Source organism: Vipera berus, assembly GCF_964194415.1.
Source record: "Vipera berus genome assembly, chromosome: 16".
Lineage (NCBI taxonomy): Eukaryota > Metazoa > Chordata > Lepidosauria > Squamata > Viperidae > Vipera > Vipera berus.
The window spans coordinates 5,873,175-5,899,711 of NC_138219.1; the positions used below are offsets into that span (position 1 = coordinate 5,873,175).

At 46.4% G+C, this 26,537-nt stretch overlaps 5 protein-coding genes across 8 annotated transcripts; 4 read left to right on the plus strand and 1 right to left on the minus strand.

The window, feature by feature from the left end:
* Positions 1–3,671: 3,671 nt before the first annotated feature.
* Positions 3,672–12,184, minus strand: DUSP23 (dual specificity phosphatase 23). 3 transcript variants are annotated; one of them, XM_081340248.1, is made up of 4 exons: positions 9,146–9,697; positions 8,580–8,759; positions 5,590–5,864; positions 3,672–4,689 (listed from the first exon to the last, which is right to left on the minus strand). In XM_081340248.1, the coding sequence occupies exons 2-4, from the start codon at positions 8,659–8,661 to the stop codon at positions 4,504–4,506; spliced, it is 543 nt and encodes a 180-aa protein (XP_081196374.1). In that variant the 5' UTR covers positions 8,662–8,759; positions 9,146–9,697; the 3' UTR covers positions 3,672–4,503. The 3 variants fall into 3 exon arrangements, with proteins under 3 accessions (XP_081196374.1, XP_081196376.1, XP_081196375.1); XM_081340250.1 differs by lacking the exons at positions 8,580–8,759; positions 9,146–9,697 and adding an exon at positions 12,115–12,184; XM_081340249.1 differs by lacking the exons at positions 8,580–8,759; positions 9,146–9,697 and adding an exon at positions 6,758–6,849.
* On the plus strand, positions 9,448–9,972 carry LOC308675610 (serum amyloid P-component-like; the record flags this gene model as incomplete). Its single annotated transcript, XM_081341054.1, has 1 exon — positions 9,448–9,972. One exon carries the CDS (start codon positions 9,448–9,450, stop codon positions 9,970–9,972), a length of 525 nt encoding a protein of 174 aa, XP_081197180.1.
* On the plus strand, positions 11,233–16,892 carry LOC308675611 (uncharacterized protein). Its single transcript, XM_081341055.1, has 3 exons — positions 11,233–11,447; positions 12,486–13,084; positions 15,982–16,892. The coding sequence occupies exons 1-3, from the start codon at positions 11,384–11,386 to the stop codon at positions 16,663–16,665; spliced, it is 1,347 nt and encodes a 448-aa protein (XP_081197181.1). The 5' UTR covers positions 11,233–11,383; the 3' UTR covers positions 16,666–16,892.
* On the plus strand, positions 14,494–24,853 carry LOC308675191 (serum amyloid P-component-like). 2 transcript variants are annotated; one of them, XM_081340246.1, is made up of 3 exons: positions 14,494–14,667; positions 22,938–23,139; positions 24,215–24,853. In XM_081340246.1, exons 2-3 carry the CDS (start codon positions 23,076–23,078, stop codon positions 24,838–24,840), a joined length of 690 nt encoding a protein of 229 aa, XP_081196372.1. In that variant the 5' UTR covers positions 14,494–14,667; positions 22,938–23,075; the 3' UTR covers positions 24,841–24,853. The 2 variants fall into 2 exon arrangements, with proteins under 2 accessions (XP_081196372.1, XP_081196373.1); XM_081340247.1 differs by having other exon boundaries at positions 14,511–14,667; positions 22,979–23,139.
* Positions 17,991–21,274, plus strand: LOC308675236 (C-reactive protein-like). Its single transcript, XM_081340335.1, has 2 exons — positions 17,991–18,217; positions 20,412–21,274. Exons 1-2 carry the CDS (start codon positions 18,154–18,156, stop codon positions 21,014–21,016), a joined length of 669 nt encoding a protein of 222 aa, XP_081196461.1. The 5' UTR covers positions 17,991–18,153; the 3' UTR covers positions 21,017–21,274.
* Positions 24,854–26,537: the final 1,684 nt, after the last annotated feature.

Here is a 26,537-nt window from a genome sequence, read left to right on the forward strand (position 1 = left end):
AAACCCTGCGCTAAAGGAGAGGGGGGGGTGTTTTGCAAAATGTACAGAGTGTAAATTTAAATAAATAAATAAGATAGATAGAGAAACAAACGAATAACTAAATGGATCAACCACGGCTTTTTTTAAAGCAGGGTGGGCTGGGGAATTCTGGGAGCTGAAGCTTTTCATTTGGGGCAAAACTACACGATTTTCTTGATGTTGCAGTGGTCCCTTCTTTCCTCCTTCCTTCCTTCCCCATTTCGTCTTTTTCTTCTTTCTTTCTTTCTTTCTTTCTTTCTTTCTTTCTTTCTTTCTTTCTTTCTTTCTTTCTTTTCTTTCTTTCTTTCTTTCTTTCTTTTTTCTCCTTTCCTCCTCCCTTTCTTTCTTTCTTTCTTTCTTTCTTTCTTTCTTTCTTTCTTTCTTTCTTTCTTTCTTTCTTTTCTTTCTTTCTGTCTCTCTTCCCTCCTTTTTCTCCTTTCCTTCTCCTTTTCTTTTTCTTTCTTTCTTTCTTTCTTTCTTTCTTTCTTTCTTTCTTTCTTTCTTTCTTTCTTTCTTTCTTTCTTTCTTTCTTTCTTTCTTTCTTTCTTTCTTTCTTTCTTTCTTTCTCTCTTCCTTCCCAGAGCAGGCCGTGATAATGCTCTGTGGCGGCCCCCCCTCCTCACACATCCTCCCTGGCCGATTGCAAGGAAGCATACAATGAAGTCATTTAATACCCCAACGGTTGCTTCTAAATCCCCACCCAGACCTGTTTCCTGCATTTTGGGGGGGAGGCTTCCCCCCCCACCCCACCCCCGGCCTTCCAAGGCAGCAAGCCAACATTCATGGGCTGTGGGTATCCCGAAAGAGGAGATTATCCACCCTCCTCCATCCTTTTATAATCACCGCTTTGGAGGGGCGGAAACAAGATACGGCTTGAAGGTGGCTTTTAAGATAATCCAGGTCTGGGTGCCAGAGGCGCCAGATCCCTCCTGGAGAGGCTTGTGCTGGGGGGCAGCGGGGGGGGGGAACCTGCCAGTGCTCCATCGTCGCTGGGCCCAAACGGGGATGGGTTTGGGGGGGCATAAAAGGGGCTGGGGTTGTGTTCAGACCCCCCCAACCCCACCCCTCCTCTGAATTCAGAGAGTAAAAATGCAGGATCGGACACAGGCGGACCTTGAGCCAAATCTGCCCTCTTGGTCCCCAACAGATATTGCTGCAAGGACCTCAAGCTGTCTCCTTCGTTTGTTTTCCCTAAGATGATTCACACTTTTTTTTTTTAAAAAAGGACAAGTCTTTCTTTTCCTTTAGCTTGCTTGCTTAGCCTTTTCCTTCCCTCTTGCCTGCTTTCCCTTCCTTCCTTCTCCCTCCCTCCCTTCTCTCCCTCCCTCTCCAATTCTTCTTCCTTCCTTCCTCTCTTCTCCTTCCAATTCTCTCCTTCCTTCCCCATCCCTCTCCTTTCCATTTCCTTCCCCTTCCCTCCCTCCCCTTCCCTCTCTTCTTCTTTCCTTCCCATTCCCTCTCCTTTTCTTTCTGTCTTTCTCTTTCTTTCTTTCTTTCTTTCTTTCTTTCTTTCTTTCTTTCTTTCTTTCTTTCTTTCTTTCTTTCTTTCTTTCTTTCTTTCTTTCTCCTTCCTTCCTTCCTCCGTCCTGTTTATCTGACCACCAGTCTCAATGACCAGGCGGGGAGTGGCTAACTTAAGATTTTAAAAAAAATAGTTTATATGTAAAATAAACCTATAGGCAGCATGTTTATTTATTTATTTTAATCCCATTTATATCCCGCCCTTCTCCGAAGACTCAGGGCGGCTTACAATCTAAGCACAAATCAATGTTAATTTTGCCTTCTATGCTTCGTGGTCAGACCACAAATATGATTCCCCCCCACCCCCCCCCCCCGCCAGAGACCTCAAACTGATCTTTGTATTTAAAGGATGTTTTCTGGGAGGCAGTTGAGTGCGAATCTTACCATGGCTTCCGGTTCGGCCCTTAAGCCATCAAAACGCCCCTCCTTCCCCACAAAACCCGGCCCGGAACATCCAAGCAATAATCACAAACGCATGCTTTTTTTTTCTTCCTCCTCTTCCCTTCTTTTTAAATACATCCTCTGGCTTTCCTCCCTGCCTGCCGGGCAGCTGCACCACAGCCCTGCGAGGTAGGAAGAGCAGAGCGGGAACGAGTATTCCGTGGCTGAAAGGCAAGGATGGCAAATCCGTTGCCAACTACACAAATGAGTGATTGTGCTTTGTTACAAGACTCTCCCTCCCCCCCCCACTTGTCTGCATTGGAAAAAATCCTCATTATCTCCCATTGTTTCTTTTTAAAGGGAGGGTCTCTCGCACAAAAGCACACACACACACACACAACGCTCAAGCTGTCTCGCAGATCAAAACAGCCTGTCGCTTTGAGTTGGCTTGCTGAAGGCACAAAGGGAAGATCACCCTGACAAGCTGTCAATCTGACGTCGACCCAAGGCTGCTGGTGGGGGGGGGGGCTCCGATGGGACCCTCGCAGCCCCCCTCCCCAAATGGGGTATCTGCTCAATGATGCAAACCCGGCTGCTGAGCAGCAACTGACTTGACTCCTTGCAAAGAGCTGAAAACCCCCCACCTTAATTTGGGGAGCTGAAACTTATTTTGGGGTGTAGAATTTCTCAGATTTAATCCCCTTTTGAGGATTGGCGTTCCCTTTTGTGACTGGGACTTCATGCGTGAAACGTTTTGATCCGGGAGGGCCCTGGCCTTGCGTGGGAATTTCCTCTAGTCTAGGAGCACCCTTGCCCATAATCCTGGCTGCGGGGAGGAGGAGGGGGGAGGCAGGCCCAGAAGTCACGCCGGCTTAGAAAATGCAGGCTGTTTCAGGAAGCGAGGTGTTTTGATTGCACCGGGAGATAAAACAGAACATTCTTTCTGCAATTTACACTAGTCCTCGACTTACGGCCTCAACTGAGCCCACCATTTTGGCTGCTAAGCAAAGACCGTCGTTGCGTGAGTTTTGCCCCAGTTTATGACCATTTTTGCCACCGTTGTTAGGTCAATCCTTGCAGTTATAAGGTTAGTTAAACGGTCGTTAAATGGATCCAGCTTGCCCATGGACTTTATTTTATTTTATTTTATTTTATTTTAATTCCATTTATATCCCGCCCTTCTCCGAAGACTCAGGGCGGCTTACAAGCTTAGCAATAGCCTTCATTCTATGTATATGCCTGCTTATTAGGGCTTTCACACACACACACCAAGCGGCATTATTACAAAGTCAGCTTAATTGCCCCCAACAATCTGGGTCCTCATTTTACCTACCTTGGAAGGATGGAAGGCTGAGTCAACCTTGAGCCTGGTGGGACTCGAACCTGCACTAATTGCAGGCAGCTGGTGTTACTTAGGGAGGCATTAGCCCACTGCTCCACCAAGGCTTGTCAGAAGGTCGCCAAAGTGCGAGCCCCCCGCCCAGCGATGCTGCGCCCATCATAAATACAAGTCAGTTGACAAAAGCGTCTGAATTTTGCTGACGTGATCAAAATGGCTGCCCCGGTTGTAAATGTGAAAAACGGCGACAAATCAACTTTTTCAGGTGTTGTTGTAAATACATGGGATAAAAAAACTGATTCCCTTGGCCCTTTGATGACATGTGGACTTCAACTCCCAGAATTCCTCAGCCAGGCACGCTGGCTGAGGAATTCTGGGAGTTGAAGCCCACAAGTCATAAAAGGGGCCAAGTTGGAAGACCCCCGCCTTAATGAATTGAACTGGCTTCCTCTAACAACCCCTGCGTACGGCTGCAAAAAGAGGTCATAAAATCGGTTATGGTCACCGGTGACCCACTTAACGACCGCAACAACTCAAGACTGTAATTATGGTCGTAAATCGAAGACCACCTGCAAATAAATAAATAAGCTGGCAGCCAGAGAGGTACAATCTAACTTTTTTTTAATTGTTATTATTATGAGAGCTTCTTATCTTTAAGGCACTCCTTAACCAGAAACTCCCCCTCCTTGAAACTGGAGATTCTAAACCAGGGGTCTTCAAACTTGGCCCTTTTGTGACTTGTGGACTTCAACTCCCAGAATTCCTCAGCCAGGCATGCTGGCTGAGGAATTCTGGGAGTTGAAGCCCACAAGTCATAAAAGGGGCCAGGTTTGAAGACCCCTGCCCTATACCATTTCAGATAAATGGCTGTTAAGAAGAGACTGGACAGCCATTTGTCTGAAATGGTAGAGGGTTTCCTACCTGAGCAGGGGGTTGGATTAGATGACCTCCAAGGTCCCTCCCAACTTTTTAAAATTATCCTTCTCAATAATAATACTAATAATACTAATACTAACAACAGCAACAACAACAACAGTATGATAAAGGAACTTTGTGATTTTGTGTCTGTGTCTTTCTGTGTGTGTGTGTGTGTGTGTGTGTGTGTGTGTGTGTGTGACTCCAGTCAGACCGGATCCCTGCTAGATCCATTCTCTAAAGCGAACTTGTTTTCCCCCCAGAAAGGAGCCGAAAGAGGCACAACGGTTGTGTTCTTTCTCACAGGTAAGTCTCATCCTTTCCTGTGGCTACTTTGTACGCTGGTGAAACTGGACAACCGCTTTCTCCTGGTCGTACGTCTCGATGGAGCCCGGCCGCAACTGGCGGATTTTCTGGATGGCGTCCACCCCGGTGATTTTATGGGTCTTGGCAAGGTAACAGGCAAGCATGGTTCCTGTCCTTCCGAAGCCCAGCAAACAGTGAACAGCCACAGCCTGGCGGGTGGGAAAACAAAGAAACATTTCAAGGATTATTTCCCTCGTTTGCTTTTTCTATGTGATCTTCATTACAACTTTCAAAACAGAAGGTAAAACATGGAGGCAAACGAATGTAAAGAAAAAAAAGGATAAAGAAAGCAAAAACAGTAAGAAATACAAATACATGAATGAGAAACCGGCCACTAAACGAGTTGTTGTAAGTCAAGGACAACCTGTATGGTCCAAAAATGGTGTGTTTTTTTTAACCCTGGAAAGTTTGAGAGGGATGGACCTCAACTCCCAGAATTCCCCAGTCAGCATGGCTTAGTCTGGGAGTTGAAGCCCACCCCTCTTAAAGCACGCTGGCTGGGGAATTCTGGGAGTTGAAGCCCACCCTTCTTAAAGCACGCTGGCTGGGGAATTCTGGGAGTTGAAGCCCACCCCTCTTAAAGCACGCTGGCTGGGGAATTCTGGGAGTTGAAGCCCACCCCTCTTAAAGCACGCTGGCTGGGGAATTCTGGGAGTTGAAGCCCACCCCTCTTAAAGCACGCTGGCTGGGGAATTCTGGGAGTTGAAGCCCACCCCTCTTAAAGCACGCTGGCTGGGGAATTCTGGGAGTTAGTCCATTCTTCTTAAAGCAGGCTAGATGGGGGATTCTGGGAGTTGAAACCCACCCATCTTAAGGCATGCTGGCTGGGGGATTCTGGGAGTTGAAGACCACCCCTCTTAAAGCACGCTGGCTGGCAAATTCTGGGAGTTGAAGCCCACCCCTCCTAAAATTAACAAAGCTGAGAACCTTATAACATTCTTAGAAATCTTTGCCATGTCTGTTTCTTGGACGGCCCTACCTCGCAGGGGTGTCAGGCCCATAAGGGGTGGGCATCGCTGCAACAGCCAAGGCCCCCCCTCCCCACTTACCTCCCCCTTGGCGTTGGCATCTTCCACAATCTGCAGAAACCGCTGGATCTGTTCAGCCGAGGGGGAGCAGAAGTCGGCAATGCGTAGACGGTGCACTTGAATGCCCGGGCAGGTGTCGTGATAAGGTGGGTTCCGCTCGGTGAGCGACACCAAGTGCCGGATCCCGTGGTCATGCATGTACTGGTAATGAGCTGGGAGGCGGGGCATGGCCAGCCCAGCCAACAGGCCTGAGACGACCCAAGAGAAATTGGGGGGCAGCGCTGACGCCATAAGTCCTGCCAGGGCAGAGAGGAAGAATGGATTTATGACACGGGGAGAAAGAAGAGTAATATGATATGACAGCGTTTCAAAACTTTGGCAACTTTTAAGATGGGTGGACTTCAACTCCCAGAATGCCCCAGCCACCGTGTTTTAAGATGGGTCGACTTCAACTCCCAGAATTCCTCAGCCAGGTATGCTCTGGGAGCGGAAATCCACCTGTCGTAAGCGTGCTGGCTGGGGAATTCTGGGAATTGAAGTCCACCCATCCTAAAACATGGTGGCTGGGGCATTCTGGGAGTTAGCAACCTATCTTTAAGTTGCTAAAGTCGAGAGACACTGCTCTATGATGTTACTTTGGAGAGAGAGAGAGATTAAAAGGTATTTAATGATGGATGGATAGATAGATAGATAGATAGATAGATAGATAGATAGATAGATAGATAGATAGACAGACAGATAATGAAAGAGAACGAGGGGGAGGATAAAGATAGATAGATATAAAGAAAGAAAGAAAAAGGATTGCATTTTGAGGGTCCTGTCGCCTCCTTGTGGTCGACCCCAGTAATTGCAGGAGAGGCGAGAAGAAAGCAAAATAGCTTCTATTTATTTATTTATTTTTGCAGATCTTGCAACACTGCCTAAAAATAAACGCCAGCCCCCGGGGGAGGAGAGTCCCCGGCTGACCTGGGGTCTGTTCTGCGAATGCACCTCCTCCAGACGACCCTCGCTGACCCGGCAAGGCCCGTGCCTCACTCTTCACCCCGATTTGCAAGATTTGCGCAACCCTTCTTTCCCCCCCCTCCCTCCCCTCCCGCTCTTCATTCTCCATCGCTCCCTTATCTGGCTTTCCAAGGCTGCCTAAAAGGGCGATCGCTGCGCTTGGGACTCCATTGAACCCAGGTTGTACCTGAGAGGAAGCGAGGGAGGCGCAAACGCCCCGTTCCCACGTGCTTGGCTTGCCCCGGAACCAGCCGGCCAAGCATTCCCACGTGTCTAACGACGGGGCTGAAAAGCCAAAGGGACCGTCTCTGAACGCCGCTCTCCTCGCTAAGCGCGAAACGGGCAAGGCAGCGTCGTCAAACTCTCAACTTTTTAATTGGGTTTTTTTTTAAATTTCGGGGACTTGAATTAATTAATTGTTTTAACTGATTTTAATTTTTGTATGTTATGCTTTTAATTTTCCCTGTAAACCGCCCTGAGTCCTGCGGGAATAGGGCGGTATATAAATTTAATAAATAATAATAATAATAATAATAATAATAATAATAATAATAATAATAATAATAATAATAATAACAACAACAACAACAACAACAACAACTTCCCCAGCTCGATCTCAGCGATCTGGACGCGTCCAGGTTACATGCTCATCGTGGGGAAACCTTGGCTGGTTTCCTGCCACAACTTGCTGAACGAGGGCGAACTCAGGCCGTGATTCGGCTCACGAAGTTAGTAACCCAGGCTAAGCCACCAAAAAAAAAGCGGCCTCAAACTAACCAAGTTTGGCCTCTTGGAGAGAAAAAAAACGATTCCTTCAATGGAGCAGGTTGTGAGAATCTGGCTTGTTTGTAACCCTCTCTTCTGCGTAAGCTGTGGCGGAGAGCAGCCTTCAAGAGGACTAGAAACATTCCAGAAGGAAACTTCAAGAGGACTAGAAACATACCAGGACTCGAATCATATCAGGAGCCACCTTCAAGAGGACAAGAATTTTCAAAAGAGCTAGAAAAATACTGGCCTTCAAGAGGACTAGAAACAGACCTGCTGGTCCCTTGAGCCTACTCTCTGAGTTTGTTTGTTTTTAATTAATGTATTTATTTAATATTTAATATGAATAGTATTTAATATTTGTTATGTATGCGTATCGGGAGCCAGCCTTAAGAGGACAAGAATTTTCAAAAGGGCTAGAAAAATACTGGGAGTGGCCTTCAAGAGGACTAGAAACAGACCTGCTGGTCCCTTGAGCCTACTCTCTGAGTTTGTTTGTTTTTAATTGATGTATTTATTTAATATTTAATATGAATAGTATTTAATATTTGTTATGTGTAGGGGTGCGGGCCTATACATATGTTGTATATAGTATGTTTAGGGGTGTGTCATGTATGTGTTTCACTCTGAGAGCGGGCAACTAAATTTCACTTTTGATGTGTGCCGTTGTGCCCACAGTAAAAAAAAAATGACAATAAAGGTTATCTTACCTTACCTTACCTTTATCTTATTATTTTTAAATATTTTATTCATTTTTTTTTCATTTTTAACTTTTCTCTTGACGATGGATGTGTTTAAACTCAGTTACGGATAATTTATGTTTAAACTCAAGTTGCCCAACTTGCGCTTGGCAGGAATTCCCCTGTTACTTAACTCCCGGCTCAGAAAGAATCAACTTCAAAAGACGGGAGGCAAATATTGATTCTGCGCCCCCCCCCCCGCGTTGCTCGCAGTTTTTCCAACCAAATCCTAAAAAGATCTCCAAGCTCCTCATCCTGACCCTGGATAAACAGGGGTTTAATTTCCCACCCCGGCACGTTGCTTACTTATTAACCCAGCATGAAAAGATAAATCGTAGGACTTGCAGCCTTCTTCCAGACCGAGGAAGACTGAGGATTGATATTTTTCCTCTTTGAACACCAAGAAACACACACACACACACACGCACAAAAAGAAACACACACACACACACACAAAGAAACACATGAACAGATAAGATATGTCTCTGGCCGGCTCTTTCTCACCGGAGAACAAAATGGAGATATTTTTGCTGATCCTTCTTCTCTGCTTCAAGGAAGCTGTGCCACAGGAAAGTAAGTGGCGCATGGGATTTGTAGTGGAAATTTAGCAGGGGGGTGGGGGGGTGGGGGGAGGAGGGTCCAAGCAACCCCCTTGAGCTGAGCTGCTGATCTTCTTCCAAAAATCTGCAGTGGCAAAAAATGAAAAGGACGCTGGTTAGTATTAAGGTTTTTCCTTCGCCTGCAGTGAGTTTGGGGGCCTGGAGGGGGAAGGGGGGCCCAGAGATGTATTGCAGGAAGTCCTTGACTTATAAACGTTCGTTTAGTAGCCGTCCAAAGTTACAACGGCGCTGAAAAGACGCGACCGTTTCCTCCTCCCCGCCCCCCCACGGTCACGTGATTAAAATTCAGGCACTTGGCAACTGGCGTGTTGCAGTACCCCAGGGTCACGTGATCACCCCTTGCCGGCTTCCCGCAAGCCGAGTCAATAGGGCAGGCCGGACTCGCTTAGTGACAATAGGATCCCCTTGACAACCGTGGCCTAAAAGGGCGTAAACTCGGGTGCAACTCACTCTGCCTTGCTTAGTAGCAAATGGAAATCCCGCTCGTAAATCGAGGTCCATCTGTATGGCAAAACATCCCTTGTGGGACCCTCTTGGGGGGGATTTCCCACCCGTTAGGGGCTCCCCACTTCCGATCGTACATACAGATCATGCCAGGGTGTGTTGGTGTGTGTGTGTGTGTGTCCCCTCTCCGCTTGCTGACGGTCTGCTCTCGCGCTTCTTCTCCGTCAGATCTAGAGGACCGAGTCTTTCTCTTCCCAAAGCGTTCTGCCAGCTCCTACGTTCTCCTGAAGCCCAGCCAGGAGGGAGAAATGGTGAGCTTCACTCTCTGCCTGAAATTTTACTCCGAACTGAAGCAGGATTTCAGCCTGTTCTCCGCCGCCTCCCGAGATCACAGCAATGAGATCCTCGTTTTCAAGGAAGCCACCCGCTACGAAGTCAGCCTGGGTAACCAAGCGCTGCTTTTCCAGCTGCCGGAGGAAAGAGGCAGCGGCCTAGGGGAGGATCTGTGTCTGACCTGGGATTCGGCCACCGGGATCATCCAGCTCTGGCTGAACAGGATCCCCCTGCCCCGCAAAGTGGTCGCCAAGGGTTACCGGATCAGACGGGATCTGGTCATCCTGCTGGGACAGGATCAAGATTCCTACGGCGGCTCGCTGGACGCTGAACAAGCTTTCGAAGGAGAAGTCGGTGAAGTCTACCTGTGGGATAGCGTCTTGTCTGCATCTCAGCTGAGGGGATTCCAGAGGCACGGAGACTCTGCCCCTTTGCTGGATTGGTCCAGTCTGAGTTATGAAATCAAGGGGGATGTGATGGTGGCTCCTTCCATATTTTGAGACCTGGTTTTTCCCTGGCCTGTTCAATGTCTGTCTGTCTGCCTATTCTATCTATCTATCTATCTATCTATCTATCTATCTATCTATCTATCTATCTATCTATCTATCTATCTATCTATCTATCTATCTACCTACCTACCTACCTACCTACCTACCTACCTACCTATCTATCTCTATCCGTCCATTGATCATTCATCCATCCACCTACTATCCATCCATCTTCTTTCTTTCTTTCTTTCTTTCTTTCTTTCTTTCTTTCTTTCTTTCTTTCTTTCTTTCTTTCTTTCTTTCTTTCTTTCTTTCTTTCTTTCTTTCCTTCCTTCCTTCCTTCCTTCCTTCCTTCCTTCCTTCCTTCCTTCCTTTCTATCATCTATCTATCTATTTCTTTCTTTCTTTCATCTCTCTCTCTCTCTCTCTCTCTCTCTCTCTCTCTATATATATATATATATATATATATATATATATATATATATGTGTGTGTGTGTGTGTGTGTGTGTGTGTCTGTGTGTCTGTGTGTCTGTGTGTGTGTGTGTAAATTATTCAAATTGCTAATAAAGAATTTGGAAGGCTAATAAAGAATTTATTAGCAATTTGAATAATTTACACAAATAATGAGCTGTTTTCACAAAGAGACCATTTTGTGAAAACCTCCAGTGATGGAGCAGCCACAACTTCTGGAGGCAAGTAGTTCCACTGGTTTATTGTTCTAACTGTCAGGAAATTTCTCCTTAATTCCAGGCTGCTTCTCTCCTTGATCAGTTTCCATACGTTGCTTCTTGCCCTGCCTTCAGGGGCTTTGGAGAACAGGTTGACCCCCCCCTCTTCTTTGTGGCATCCCCTCAAATATTGGAAGACTGCTATCATGTCCCCCCTGGTCCTTCTCTTCGTCAGACTAGACATACCCAGTTCCTGCAACCTTTCATCATATATTTTTAGCTTCCAGACACACACACACAAACCGCCCTGAGTCCTACGGGAAAAGGGCGGTATATAAATCTAATAAAATCTAAATCTAAATCTAACACACACACACACACACACACCCTAATCATCTTTCTTGCTCCTCCTTACACACTTCTTAGGGTCTCAACATCTTTTTTTGTATCGTGATGACCAGAACTGGAGCCAATATTCCAAAGTGTGGCTTCACCGGTGCAGTATAAAGCGATACTAACACTTTAGGTGTTGATTTAAGTCCTGATGAAATGACCTCAGTTCATTCATGGGGAAAACAAGCGACAGCTAAGCCTGCCCCTTCTTCTCAGTTCAAGAGGCACATCAGACAAGCGTCATTCATTTGAGAAGCTGATTCGGTCCTTGAAGGAGGACACTGCTCCGCGCCCAAGGACATCAGAACGAGACAACTGCCCAGAGTTCTTGCGACCAGCCGTTTCCTCCATTGTCCACCACGATGGTCCTCTATCCTTTCCTCCTGCTTATCCTCGCCTGTCTGTCGGGATCCTTCGGCCAAGAAGGTGAGGCTTAAACCCACGTAGGAGCAGATCCATCTGTCCATTGAGGGCCCTGTGGTCTCCAGAAGCTGGGTGAAGTCGGTTGAGCTTTTCATTGGCGTTGCTCTCAATGGGGATGTTGGTCTTCTCTTCACTACTGCACCTTGTTCAGGACCCCAATGGACAACAATCTAAATAGTTTCTCCAATGGTGACTCTTAAGAGCAATGTAGTAGTAAGCTAAGGGTTATTACTAGATGTTGGAAGATATAAACACTTAGACTTAATGCTACATTCTAACCACTGGGAAAGAAGGAAGGAAGGAAGGAAGGAAGGAAGGAAGGAAGGAAGGAAGGAAGGAAGGGAAGATAGCCGTAACGCTTAGATTTATCTACCGCTTCACAGTTCTTTACAATGCTTTACAGAGTCAGCGTATTCTCCCCCAACAATATGAGTCCTCATTTTACCGACCTCAGAAGGATGGAAGGCTTGACTCTACCTTAGCTGGTCAGGATTGAACTCCTGGCTGTGGGCAGAGTTAGCCTGCAATGCTACATCCTAACCACTGGTAACCACTGGGAAAGGAAAGAAGGAAGGAAGGAAGGAAGGAAGGAAGGAAGGAAGGAAGGAAGGAAGGAAGGAAGGAAGGAAGGAAGGAAAGGAAGATAGCCATAACGCTTAGATTTATCTACCGCTTCACAGTGCTTTACAGCCCTGTCCAGGCAGTTTACAGAATCGGCCTCTTGCCCCCAACAATCTGGGTCCTTGTTTTACCGACCTCGGAAGGACAGAAGGCTGTCAGCCTTGAGTCAGTGAGCTTTTAAAGCTTGGCTGCTCTGCTTATTGTCTCTGGCTCCAAAGGAACCAATGGACGGAGCAGCCCTTCACTGCCCTGGCCCTTGGCAAAACAGCCAAGGCTTGTTGGACAGGTTTTCCCACGTGACTTTCTTGCTCAGGGCTCCAGATCCTCTTATCTGCCCATCGTGTTGCTAGCAGCCCTCCTTCCGATACCCAATCCTAGATAGCTCGCCTTCCTAACAGAGATGTCTTGGTCTCCTTACAGATCTCGAGAAGAAGGTCTTCGTCTTCCCGGCAGCTTCCAGGAAGGCCTCCGTGCTTCTGAATGTGCCCCTTCAAGAGCCCTTGAGCAGCCTCTCCGTCTGCTTGAAACACTACTCCCCGCTGTTCCGTTCCTACTCCCTCTTCTCTTATGCCACCCCATCCAACGACAACGATTTCCTGATTTTCAAGGACAAACCCCACCTGTATTCAGTTACCGTCGGTGGCTCAGTGGTAAATTTCAACATTCCCACGAAAGCTATTCCGCACTGGGAACACATCTGTGTCTCCTGGAACTCCACAAGTGGCTTGATCTATTTTTGGCTCAACGGAGTTCTTCTCCCCCGCTTGGGAACCAAGAGGGGTTACAGGATCAGCCCCCAGGCCTCCATCGTTTTGGGGCAGGACCAGGATACCTTCGGAGGAGGCTTTGACATCAACCAATCCTTCATGGGGGACATGTCGGAAGTCAACGTGTGGCCCCAGGTGTTGACCACTGATGACGTCAGGTTGCTCATGAAAGGGGACACGCTCCCTAAACCCCTGGCCAGTTGGAATTCTTTTAATTATACCCTTCAGGATTACGTGGTCCTTACGGATGAAGTGCCTTAGGTTCCCTCAAAATGGAAGGCCTGCCTCTGAAAAGAAAAAGAAAGTGAAGAAAAGAAACGAAAGAAAGGGGATATTCTTTGGGGGGGGGGGGAAAAAAAGAAATGCGTAGTTTTTCTGTATCGCAAATTAGGAAGTAGGTCGTGATTGACATGTGGATGATTCGTGCCCGGAAATCACAAGCGGGCATTCAATAAAATGAGCTGCTTGTTCATCATGATACGCTGAATTTTTCTCTTCTGTTTCTCTTAATTGCACAAGGTGGCTCAAAAGAATAGCAATAGCCCTTAGACTTCTAGACCGCTTCGCGGTGCTTTCCAGCCCTCCCTAAGCAGTTTACAGAGTCAGCCTATTGACCCCCCCCGACCGTGGGGTGCAAAAACGCAGTGGTGGCCCGTTGTGGCGCCCTGTGGCGCAGCGCCCAATTCTTGCGCCCCGCAGCCGCAGCACTAGCACAAGTGGGAAGGTGTGAACCACATGTGTACACAATGGCCACCCTGTCCCATGGCCCAGTGGCCAGCAAGCCACAGCCTACTACTGGGCCACGGCCCACAGTTGGGGGACTCCTCTTCTAGGGTTTTACCATTGACGTGTGAGCTTATGATATCATTGCCCTAAAATGAATGGGGAGATTTGTTTTATAAATAATTCTCAACTTATAGCCATTCGTTTAGTGAGCGTTGGAAGTTACCTCGCCGGAAAAAAAACCCCAGTCCTCACACTTACGACTGTCCTAGCCACACCATGGGTTGTGTGATCCAAAATTGGGTGCCTTGCCAACCGACAGGTGTTGAAGACTGTTGTAGCATCCTGGGGACACGTGTTCACCGTTGGTGACCTTCCCAGCCAGCTCCCAACACGCAAAGTTATCGGGGGAAGCTGGGTTTGCTTACTAACTGCGGTTAATGTGATTTGCGTAACAGCCACAGCCAAAAAGATTTTAAAATTGGGTGCGGCTCACTTAAAAACTGTCTTGCTTAGCAACGTAAGTCGTAAGTCACAAGCTGAGGGGCCTCCAGAGGAGAGACGTGACCGGGGTCTCCCTCGAATTAAAATAAAAGCGATGGCAAAATGAATTAAAATAAAAGGGATGGTAAAATTGGGTCAGGGCCAAAAGCTGACGTGACTTGAGCCGTTGGAATATTCTGGTCAAGGATCCGGAATGGCGACTACGGACAATAACTGTCTTTGTTTTAGGTTTAAGAGGAACATCAGAGCAACGTCATCAAGTGGAGGTGACTCGAGGTGTTTGTTTATTCATCTAGGGATCAGTCAATCAGGCTTAGAGAGGGTTGATTTAGTCCTGATTAAATGAAATCAATCAATTCATGGGGAAACGGGGAAAACAAAAGGGACGGTTCAGCCCGCCCCTTGTTCTGAGTTCAAAGACGCAGCAGAGAAGTGTCATCATCTTGAGAAGTTGACCTGGTCCTGGAAGGAGGACGCAGCTCCGCACTCAAGGACATCAGTCGAAGAGGGCTATCCAGAGTCCCTGTGACCATCATCCACCAAGATGGTCTACCTTCCTTCCCTCTTTCTTATCCTGGTCTACCTGTCAGGACACTTTGGTCAAGAAGGTGAGGCACGTAGGGGCAGCTCCACCTGTCTATTGAAGGTCCTGTGGTCTCCAGAAGCTGGGTGAGACCCACCAATGCCAGGCATTGCTCTCAATGGGGCTGTGGGTCTTCTGTTCATGGTAGAGCTTGTTGGTCATGTAGAATGTCAGATTGTAAGTTTGTGGGTTGATATCCTCACAGGATCCGTCTGTGGTGGGTTCAGTCAAAGTGGTTCCATGAGTAAAGGGGGATCTGAACTCCTGTCCACCATCTCCTTCCTTCCTTCCTTCCTTCCTTCCTTCCTTCCTTCCTTCCTTCCTTCCTTCCTTCCTTCCTTCCTTCCTTCCTTCCCTGCCTTCCTCCCTTATTCTAAATTCCATCCTATGCTATGCTAGGCTAGGCTAGGCTATCCTTCTCTTCTCTTCTCTTCTCTTCTCTTCTCTTCTCTTCTCTTCTCTTCTCTTCTCTTCTCTTCCATTCCATTCCATTCCATTCCATTCCATTCCATTCCATTCCATTCCATTCCATTCTTATTTCGTATTCTATTCTATTCTATTCTATTCTATTCTATTCTATTCTATTCTATTCTATTCTATTCTATTCTATTCTATTCTATTCTATTCTATTCTATTCTATTCTAATTTCTTATTTCTTATTCTATTCTATTCCATTCCATTCCATTCCATTCCATTCCATTCTTATTTCGTATTTCGTATTTCGTATTTCGTATTTCGTATTTCGTATTTCGTATTCTATTCTATTCTATTCTATTCTATTCTATTCTATTCTATTCTATTCTATTCTATTCTATTCTATTCTATTCTATTCTATTCTATTCTATTCTATTCTATTCTATTCTATTCTATTCTATTCTAGTGTCTTATTGTTTCTGGATCCAAAAGAAAGAATGGCTGGGGCACATAATCATCACTTGGCAAAACGGGGGGGGGGGCTTTATTTTTTTATTTTTTATTTTAATTCCATTTATATCCTGCCCTTCTCCGAAGACTCAGGGCGGCTTACAAGCTTAGCAGTAGCCTTCATTCTATGTATATGCCTGCTTATTAGGGCTTTCGCCCCCCCCCCCAAGCGGCATTATTACAAAGTCAGCTTATTGCCCCCAACAATCTGGGTCCTCATTTTACCTACCTCGGAAGGATGGAAGGCTGAGTCAACCTTGAGCCTGGTGGGACTCAAACCTGCACTAATTGCAGGCAGCTGGTGTTATTTAAGGAGGCATTAGCCCACTGCTCCACCAAGGCTCTTGTCCAAAAGGTTTTCCCATGTTACTTGCTCAGGGCTCAAGTTCCTCTTCTCTGTCCACCGTGTTGCTAGCAGCTTTTCTTCGTCTCCCACTACCCGATCTTAGGCCGATCTTCCGCTAACAGAGATGTCTTTGGTTTCCTTCCAGATCTCCAGAAAAAGGTCTTCATTTTCCCAGTAGCTACTAACAAGGCCTTCGTGCGTCTGAACGCCACCCTCCAGCAACCCTTGACGGATCTCACCGTCTGCCTGAAACACCACACGCCACTGTTTTTTTCCTTTGCTCTCTTCTCTTACGCCACCCGCTTGAAAGACAATGATTTCCTGATTTTCAAGCCAGATCGGAACACGTATTCCGTTCATCTGGGAGGATCAAAGCGGAATTTCACAGTTCCTACAAGGCCTTTTCCAGCTTGGGAACACATCTGCGTCTCCTGGAACACCTGGGATGGACTGGTCCACTTTTGGCTCAACGGAAAACTTCTCCCCCGTGTGGGAATGAAAAGGGGTTACAAGATCAGCCCTGAGGCATCCATTATTTTGGGCCAGGAGCAGGATAGCTTTGGAGGCGGCTTTGACATCAAGCAATGCTTCGTGGGCGAAATGACAGAGGTCAACTTGTGGCCCAGGGTGCTGACCACTGATGAAATCGGGTTGGTCATGAAAGAGGATTCCGTCCCTAACTGTCTGATCGACTGGAGATCGCTTAGTTACACTGTTCAGGATTACGTGGTTGTTACAAAAACAATGCCGTAGTCTTCTCCACTTCCAAAACATTAAGATTTCCAAATGTTTTTTTAAAAAAAAAACATGAAAGGAAAGGAAAGGAAAGTTCTTGGAGGGGGGGGGAGAAATCTGCAGTTCTGCAAATGTATTGCAAATCATTCAAGTAGATCGTGACGGATAGATAGATGATATCAAAATTATAAGTGGGCGTTCTAATCTCCTGGCAATAAAAGAAGCTGTTTATTCACCATACGCTGAATTGTGTGTCTTTTTTCTTTTTTAAATAGCTGGAAAGGATCTGGGGCTTTCCGCCAGGTGGTTGCGACTTTTCTCTCTGTTACATGGGGACTGAGCAGAGCGAGCACACCTCCAGCAAATTCACCCTATGCCTAGACTACTGCAACAGGGGCTTCCAGGGGCTGCCCTTGAAGAAGACTCTAGAACAGGCGTGTCCAATCCATAGCCTGCATGGATAGATAGATAGATGATAGATAGATAGATAGATAGATAGATAGATAGATAGATAGATAGATAGATAGATGATAGATAGATAGATAGATAGATAGATAGATAGATAGATAGATAGATATATGATAGATAAGTAGATGATAGGTATATGATAGAGAGAGAGAGATATGGATGGGAAAGATAGATAGATGATAGGTATATGATAGATAGATAGATAGATAGATAGATAGATAGATAGATAGATAGATAGATAGATAGATAGATATAGATAGATGATAGATAGATAGATAGATAGATAGATAGATAGATAGATAGATAGATAGATAGATAGATAGATAGATAGATAGATAGATATAGATAGATGATAGATAGATAGATAGATAGATAGATAGATAGATAGATAGATAGATAGATAGATATGGATAAGGAGAGAGAGAGAGAGAGAGAGAGAGAGAGAGAGAGAGAGAGAGAGAGAGAGAGAGAGATGGATGATAGGTATATGATACATAGATAGATAGATAGATCTATAGATAGATAGATGATAGATGGATGGACACACAGATATATAGAGATACATATAGATCATGGCCCAGAATTCCTCAGCTGGTGGAGCCATCATCAAGCCTTCCAAGTGCAGACGTGGAACCCACCCATCTGACTTGGGCCTGTTGAGGGAAGGATGACATTTTGACATGGCAAAGATAAGAATATTCCAGGCAGACTACGGATAATAACTGCCTTTGTTTTAGGTTTAAGAGGAATATCAAAGCAACGCAATCAACTTGACGTGACTTGAGTTGTTTGTTTATTTATCTGCAGATCAATCAATCATATTTACGGGCAATTAGGATGGTTGATTTAATCCTGATTAAACGTTATCATTACGTTCATGGGGACACTGGGAAAACAAAAGGAACAGTTCAGCCTGCCCCTTGTTCTAAGTTCAAGAGAAAGTTCAGAGGGGTGTCCTCATTTGAGAAGCTGAGAGGAGGACACGGACATCAGAACAAGCGTTCCTGCGACCAGCCGGTTCCTCCATCGTCCACCACGATGGTCCACTTTACTTCCCTCCTTCTTATCCTCGCCTGTTTGTCAGGATCCTTCGGCCAAGAAGGTGAGGCTTAAACCCACGTAGGAGCAGCTCCATCTGTCCATTGAGGGTCCTGTGGTCTCCAGAACTTCTCTGAAGTTTTCATTGGCGTTGCTCTCAATGGGGCTGTTGGATCTTCTGTTCATGGTAGAGCTTGTTGGTCATGTAGAATGTGGGTTGATTTCCTCACAGGTTCCTTCTCAGGTGGGTACAGCCAAAGCCCAGGTAGAGTTTCCATCAGTAAGGGGGGACCTGAACTCCTGGTCCACCATCTTCTCACTGAATCAGCCCGTCTTGGTGAGAAGGAGAAGCTGGCCTTGAGAAGGAGTTTCAGAGGTCAAGTAGAGGTCCTCCAAGACCTCACGCTGGAGTTCAACACCTTTGGGGCTATCATGCATTATTACAGGTGTATGGACAACAACATACCGTGGTTTCTCCGATGAGCAATTTAGTAGTAAGTTAAAGCAGGGTTACTAGATAGTGGTAATGATACAGGCAGTCCTCAACTTATAGCCATTTGTTTAGTGACCATTCCATGCAAAAACAGCGTTGAAAAAAACCAACTTACAAGCAGTCTTTGCACTTATGGCCATGTCAAGTCAAAGGGGCAAGCTAGATTTGCTTAAGGACTGTGTGACTCACTTAGCAACTGCCTTCTAGTCCCAACTGTGGTCGTAAATTAAGGGCTACCTCTAAAGGACTCTCTTTGGGAAAAATCTCAGTTGCTTTTATCACCATATCGCTATTTCGTTGGGCGTTTTATAGCCCAGCATTTTATGGCAATATTTCCAACGGGATTACAAAGATCAGGGTGTAGGTTGCAGACCTGGAGTAGCTGTTGAGTAATTTTTCCTCCTCTATTAAAAGGGACGCATTAAACATAACCCCAAATCTTGATATTTATCTCTGAAGAGGAAAAAGCTGCACTTTCCTCTAATTCAAGCTCAAGTTTGCCCTTAGTGTCATTTCTACATTGCCATTTTGCTGGACATAAAAAGGCCACAAATTTAGCAGGAGGAACTTACGACTCACAACTTACAAGGCACATAAATTTAAAATTAGGCAGTAATCAATTAAAAAGGAAGGCAGAATCTTCAGCTGCTAGCGTTGGCACTCTCGTCGAAATTAAAACTGAATTAGAAGTTGAAGGGGCCGCTTCGATTCCAATTAAATAAAAACAAGAAAAATATCAGATTTCAAATTGGCTTCCCTCTCAACACAGATGCAATAAGAGGGCAAATACAAACTTTGCGAAATCAGATTAAATGTGGCTTGCGGTCAGAGGTGTTCATATTTGTTCACACGTGCGTACAGAGCCGGCATTCTACTTTTCTCTTAAATTGCACCCAATGGAACATGGCATGGTTGATATTTGTGGGAGAACTTCTGCCTTGAAATTAGCATTGATAACTGCGGAATTTGGCCATCCTTGGGGGAGTCTCTCTGCTGTTGTTACTGAGCATTCTATTCTATTCTAATTTCTATTCTGTTCTGTTCTGTTCTGTTCTACTCTACTCTACTCTACTCTACTCCATCCCATCTGTTCCAATCTAATCTAATCTAATCTAATCTAATCTAATCTAATCTAATCTAATCTATATTCTAATTTCTATTCTATTCTATTCTATTCTATTCTATTCTATTCTATTCTATTCTATTCTATTCTATTCTATTCTATTCTATTCTATTCTATTCTATTCTATTCTATTCTATTCTATTCTATTCTATTCTATTCCCATCCCATCTATATTCTATTCTGTTCTGTTCTGTTCTACTCTACTCTACTCTACTCTACTCTAGTCTACTCTATCCCATCTGTTCCAATCTAATCTAATCTCTATTCTATTCTATTCTATTCTATTCTATTCTATTCTATTCTATTCTATTCTATTCTATTCTATTCTATTCTATTCTATTCTATTCTATTCTATTCTATTCTATTCTATTCTATTCTATTCTATTCTATTCCATCCCATCCCATCCCATCCCATCCCATCCCATCCCATCCCATCTATATTCTATTCTGTTCTGTTCTGTTGTAGTCTAGTCTAGTCTAGTCTAGTCTAGTCTTTCTTGGTCAGGGCTCAAGTTCCTCTTATCTCTCCACCGATTTTAGCAGCTCTCCTTCACCTTAGCAGCATTGTGTTTTTAGCCGCAATCCTTCACCCGATCGTAGGCAGGTGTCCTGTTAACGCAGATGTCTTTTGTCCCCTTGCAGATCTCCAGAAGAAAGTCTTTGTCTTCCCAGCCGGTAACAAGAAGGCCGCCGTATTTCTGAATGTCTCCCTTCCGCAGCCCTTGACCAACTTCACCGTCTGCCTGAGATACGCCCCCCTCCAGTTCCGCCCCTATACCCTCTTCTCTTACTCTACCAAGCAGAAGAGCAAGGATTTCCAGATTGTGAAGCCCAACCCCAACTCCTATAACCTTGTCATAGGTGGGATGAGCCAAGTCGTCGCGCCTTTGAAGAGGTCGGAGGCCGAGTGGCAGCACATCTGCGTGGCCTGGAACTCCACCACTGGCTTGGTCCACTTCTGGCTGAACGGGGATCTCCTCCCTCGCTTTGTCATGAGGAAGGGTTACAAGATGGGCCAAAACGGAAGCATCTCCCTGGGCCACGAGCTGGATGCCTGGGGCAAGAGAGAATGCTTTCTGGGGGAAATGGCGGACGTGAACATGTGGCCCCGGGTCCTGAAGGCGGAAGAAATTAATCTGGTCCAGAAAAACGGCGACGTCCCTCATCCTTGGCTCAGGTGGAGAGCCTTTAATTATACAGCTACGGGCGGTGCCCGCGTCGAAGAGGCTTTGCAACGGGTTTCTTGAGCTGCTGAGGAGCAAGTCCTGCCTTCAAAAAGGAAGAGAGAAACAACAACAACCCCTCCCTCCAAAAAAAAAAAAAATGGGGAAGAAAAGCAATTTCCTTTTTGGGGGGGGAGGGAAAAAAAATCAATAAATAATGATCCGCAGCTTTGCAAATGTATGGCAGGTAGCTGAAATAGATCGCGATTGATTTGTAGACGCCCGCCAATCGCGAGGGGGCGTTCGAATCTCCTGGCAATAAAATTAGCTGCTTATGCGTGATTCGGTGAATGTTTTTCTCTCTCTCTCTCCCCCTTTTGCTTTTAAACTGAAAAAAAAAACAAAAGGAAAAAAGAATCCAAAGGAAGTGGCTTTCCTGGTGGGAGGGGATTGTGCCATTTCGCTACAAGAGGGATGGCCAGAAAGCCTGCCAGTTCCCCCCCCCCAATGCTTAGACTACGGCAACAGACGTTGCCTGGGGCTGCCCTTGAAGACGGCTGTTGACGTTTGGGGTGGGTGGGTTTGTGAGATCATCCCTTGGAGGTCATCTAGTCCAACCCTCTGCTCAGGCAGGAAACCCTATTATACCATTTCGGACAAATGGCTGTCCGGTCTCTTCTTAAAAACTTCCAGTGTTGGAGCGTTCACCGCTTCTGGAGGCAGGTTGTTCCGCTGGTTAATATAAATCTCATTTATATCCCGCCCTTCTCCGAAGACTCAGGGCGGCTTACAATCTAAGAAGCACAAATCAAAGTGCTTAGCAGTAGCCTTCATTCTATGTATATGCCTGCTTATTAGGGCTTTCTCCCCCCCCCAAGCGGCATTATTACAAAGTCAGCTTAATTGCCCCCAACAATCTGGGTCCTCATTTTACCTACCTCGGAAGGATGGAAGGCTGAGTCAACCTTGAGCCTGGTGGGATGCGAACCTGCAATAATTGCAGGCAGCTGGTGTTACTTAAGGAGGCATTAGCCCACTGCTCCACCAAGGCTCTTAAATTAAATTAAATAATAAAATAAAATAATAAAATAAAATAAAATATGAAATGAAATGAAATAAAAGAAAAGAAAATTCTCTTTTGGGGAAAAAAAATCACTCCGTCCCACCGTCTCTTCTTTCTTCCTCCCTCCCTCCCTCCCTCCCTCCCTCCCTCGCTCCCTCCTTTCCTTCCTTCCATTACCAGCTTTTCCAAAGAATGGGAAAGGTCTGCCCTCTGGTGTCCCACTTTGGCATCTGCACCTTAAAAGAAAAGGCAGGGTATACCACAGGTCTGCAATAGGGGCGCCCTCTGGTGGCTCAGGTCGGTCATCCCTCCTGTAAAGGGAAGTAAAAAAGGGGGCAGGATCCAATCTGGGTCAGCCACTGGGACCCGAGGTTTTGTCTTCCAAGCTCTTGGAAGAAAGTTAGAAGTATCAGATGGAGAACTGATAGTCGGATGAGGAGCCTGGCCCCTCTACTCGCGCTCAGGCTGAGACACAGCTGTGCTGGAAGTCTGAGTTGGACAGTGATGAAGAACAGTTGGGACAAATCCAGGATGCACGAAAGCGCAGGCAAGAGAAGCGAGTAGGACAGAGGAAGGCAATGGGGCGGCTCCAAAGGCAAAGGAGAAGGCATGAGGAAGCCACGCCTGGGCTGAATTATAAAAGGGAAGGTGTGGGAGGTGCTGGTTGTCGAAGGCAACCGTTCGTGTCGAGCATCGAGTTTCTGTGGACTGGGTTTGTTTGCCTTGGACATTGACTCAGGTCTGTGAGAATAAAAGGGGTTGGGTCTTTTCCTTGCGGTTCCTGCTTGTTCCTTGGAAGAGGGGTTTCCCCTTGTGAGCATAACAAGAACTCACGTAGGCTGGGACAGAAGAGACATTGTGTACATTACAAAGCATGTTGCAATGTAATTACTCTCTTGGGGAAAGTCCAAGGTTAATACGCCTCTTTGTTCCATGTTCAAGAGAACCATGCAAGCATCACCCCAGAGTTTCACCATTTAAAGGGGGGATTCGGTCCTTGCAAGAAGGACACGGCTCCACACCTAAGGACATCGGCACAAGCGTTCCCGCGACCAGCCAGTTCCTCCATCGTCCTCCAAGATGGTCCTCCTTCCTTCCCTCCTTCTTATCCTCACCTGCCTGTCGGGATCCTTTGGCCAAGAAGGTGAGGCTTAAACCCACGTAGGAGCAGCTCCATCTGGTTTCCAGAAGCTGGGTGAACTTTTCTGAACTTTTCATTGCCGTTGCTCTCGATGGGGCTGTTGGATCTTCTGTTCATGGTAGAGCTAGTTGTTCATGGAGAATCTCAAATTGTAAGACTGTGGGTTGATTTCCACACCAGATCCTTCTGAGGTGGGTTCAGCCAAAGAGTTTCCATGAGTAAGGGGGGATCTGAATCCCTGTCCACCACCCTCCTCCCTCCCTCCCTCCCACCCTCCCTCCCTCCCTCCCTCCCATTCTATTCTTTCTTTCCCTTCCTTCCCTCCCATTCCCTTCCTTCCTTCCTTCCTCGGTCCCTCGCTCCCTCCCATTCTATTCTTTCTTTCCGTTCCTTCCCTCCCATTCTCTTCTCCCTCCCTCCCTCCCATTCTATTCTTCTTTCTTTTCCTTCCCTCCCTCCCATTCCCTTCCTTCCTTCCTTCCTTCCTTCCTTCCTTCCTTCCTTCCTTCCTTCCTTCCTTCCTTCCTACCTTCCTCCCATTCTATTCTCCTTTCCTCTCCTCTCCTCTCCTCTCCTCTCCTTTCCTTTCCTTTCCTTTCCTTTCCTTTCCTTTCCTTTCCTTTCCTTTCCTTTCCTTTCCTTTCCTTTCCTTTCCTTTCCTTTCCTTTCCTTTCCTTTCCTTTCCTTTCCTTTCCTTTCCTTTCCTTTCCTCTCCTCTCCTCTCCTCTCCTCTCCTCTCCTCTCCTCTCCTCTCCTTCCTTCCTTCCTTCCTTCCTTCCTTCCTTCCTTCCTTCCTTCCTTCCTTCCTTCCTTCCCTTGGCCTGTTCTCATTCTTGGCCCCCAGACCTCTTGGAGTGTCTGATGAGTGATTCAAACTTGCCCCCCCTTCCCTGTACTTCAACTGAGCAGAACCTTTCCTTCAAGACCCCCGAAAAAACCAAGTCAGCCATTCCTAGGTAACTTAACTGGGTGGCCTCTCCGCTTTGCTTTGTGCCGGGCCAAAACGGGCCAGGTGAAGTTAGCCCAGCTCCTCAGGCTGCTTTTCCTGCTGACCAGCATCTCTTTTGTCTCCTTTTAGATCTCCAGAACAAGGTCTTTGTTTTCCCAGCACCATCTGCCACCTCCGCTGTGTATCTCCCCGTCTCCAACCAGCAACCGTTGACCAAGCTGACCGTCTGTTTGAAGCACTACACCCTCCTGTCCCGTGCCTATGGCCTCTTCTCTTACGCCACCCAGTCGAGTGACAACGATTTCCTGATCTTCAAGAGCCAAGCCAACGAATATTCCATTTACGTTGGGGGTTCAACAGTCAATTTCAAGGTTCCCCAGAAGGAGAAACCAAGCTGGGATCACATCTGTGTGTCCTGGGACTCCAGCAATGGGCTGGTCCAGTTCTGGCTCAATGGAGAACCTCTTCCTCGACAAGGTTTGAAAAAGGGCTACAGCCTCAGCCCGGAGGCGTCCATCGTTCTGGGTCAGGACCAGGATTCCTTCGGAGGGGGATTTGACAGCGCCCAATCCTTTGTGGGGGAGATTTCAGAGGTCAGCATGTGGCCCCGGGTGCTGGACCTTGTTGGGATTAGAATGGTCAGGAACGACATGGAGCCTCGTGACCCTCTGATATACTGGAGATCCCTGAGCTACACCATCAAGGATGAGGTATTTTTGCAGGATGCCCTGAGTCCCCAAGGTGTGTCTGCCTGAGTTGGAAGAAAGAAGAAAGAAGAAAGAAGAAAGAAGAAAGAAGAAAGAAGAAAGGCAAGGCAAGGCAAGGCAAGGCAAGGCAAGGCAAGGCAAGGCAAGGCAATAAGAAAAGAAAGGAAAAGAAAAGTCTTTTTTGGGGAAAAAAAATCTCTATTTCTGCAACAGGGTGCAAATCGTTCAAGTAGCCGTTGATGAATTACAGGCAGGTGATCCGTGCATGAGAAGCAGGTGTGAGCATGCTAGTTTGTTTATTAATAAAATTAACTTCTTTTGTCATGTTCGGCTGCATGTTCCTTGTGGATTCTTCTTATTGGGGAAACAAATCCGAAATGCAGGTGTAGGGCCCACCATACCATCACAAAGAGCCTTGGTGGAGCAGTGGGCTAATGCCTCCTTCAGTAACACCAGCTGCCTGCCATTAGTGCAGGTTCGAGTCCCACCAGGCTCAAGGTTGACTCAGCCTTCCATCCTTCCGAGGTAGGTAAAATGAGGACCCAGATTGTTGGGGGCAATTAAGCTGACTTTGTAATAATGCCGCTTGGGGTGTGTGTGTGAAAGCCCTAATAAGCAGGCATATACATAGAATGAAGGCTACTGCTAAGCTTGTAAGCCGCCCTGAGTCTTCGGAGAAGGGCGGGATATAAATGGAATTAAAATTAAAAACAACAACAACAAAGCATCCAAGAGATAAATATCTTCCATGCCTTAGCATGAGTTTCTCTGTATTTTTCCTCCTTCTTCCCTTTCTCTCCTTGGTCCTTCCTTCCACCCTCCCTCCCTCCCTCCCTTCTTTCTCCTTCCTTTTCTCCCTTCCTCCCTCCCTCCTTCCCTCCCTTCCATTCCCAGCTTTTCCAAAGAGTGGGAAAGGTCTGCCCTCTGGTGTCCGACTTTGGCATCTGGATATATACCAAAGGTCTGCAATAGGGGCGCCCTCTGGTGGCTCAGTTTGGCCATCCCTCCTGTAAAGGGAAGTAAAAAGGGGGGCAGGATCCAATCTGGGTCAGTCACTGGGACCCGAGGTTTTGTCTTCCAAGCTCTTAGAAGACACTTAGAAGTATCAGATGGAGAACTGAAGTCCATCACGTGCTGGAAACATCCTCAGGGAACTTCTCTCTCATTAGATTAGAATGTAGGTGCAAAGAGATAGATGTTTGCCCTCTGGTGGCTCACGGGGGCAGCTGCACCTTTAAACAGAGAGCAACAATTCGGCCCTCTGGTGGATCTGCATGGCCATTGCACGCCTAGAAGAAAAGGCAGTTTTTCCCAAAAGGAAAATCTCTGTGTTGCTGGTGCCCGTGACTCTTTGTGAAAATGATGCTAGACTATTGTGGTTTCTTTTTAAAATTAAAAGTGTATGTCTACACTTGTGTTAGAAGATCACAAATCTAAAAAAAATGTCTTCTGAAACCTACAGGTCATCCTCATTTAACAACCGGTCGCTTGTTAATTGTTGGAGATTATAACAGATCACCCAAAAGCTACATGGGACCCTGAGCCAGAGTTTCCACAGCTGCGTGCACACACACACACACACACACACACACACACACACACACACACACACACAGAGCTTCCTTCCTTCCTTCGTCCCTCCCTCTGTCTTTCCTTCACCCCTCCAATCTTCCTTCCTTCCTTCCTTCCTTCCTTCCTTCCTTCCTTCCTTCCTTCCTTCCTTCCTTCCTTCCTTCCTTCCTTCC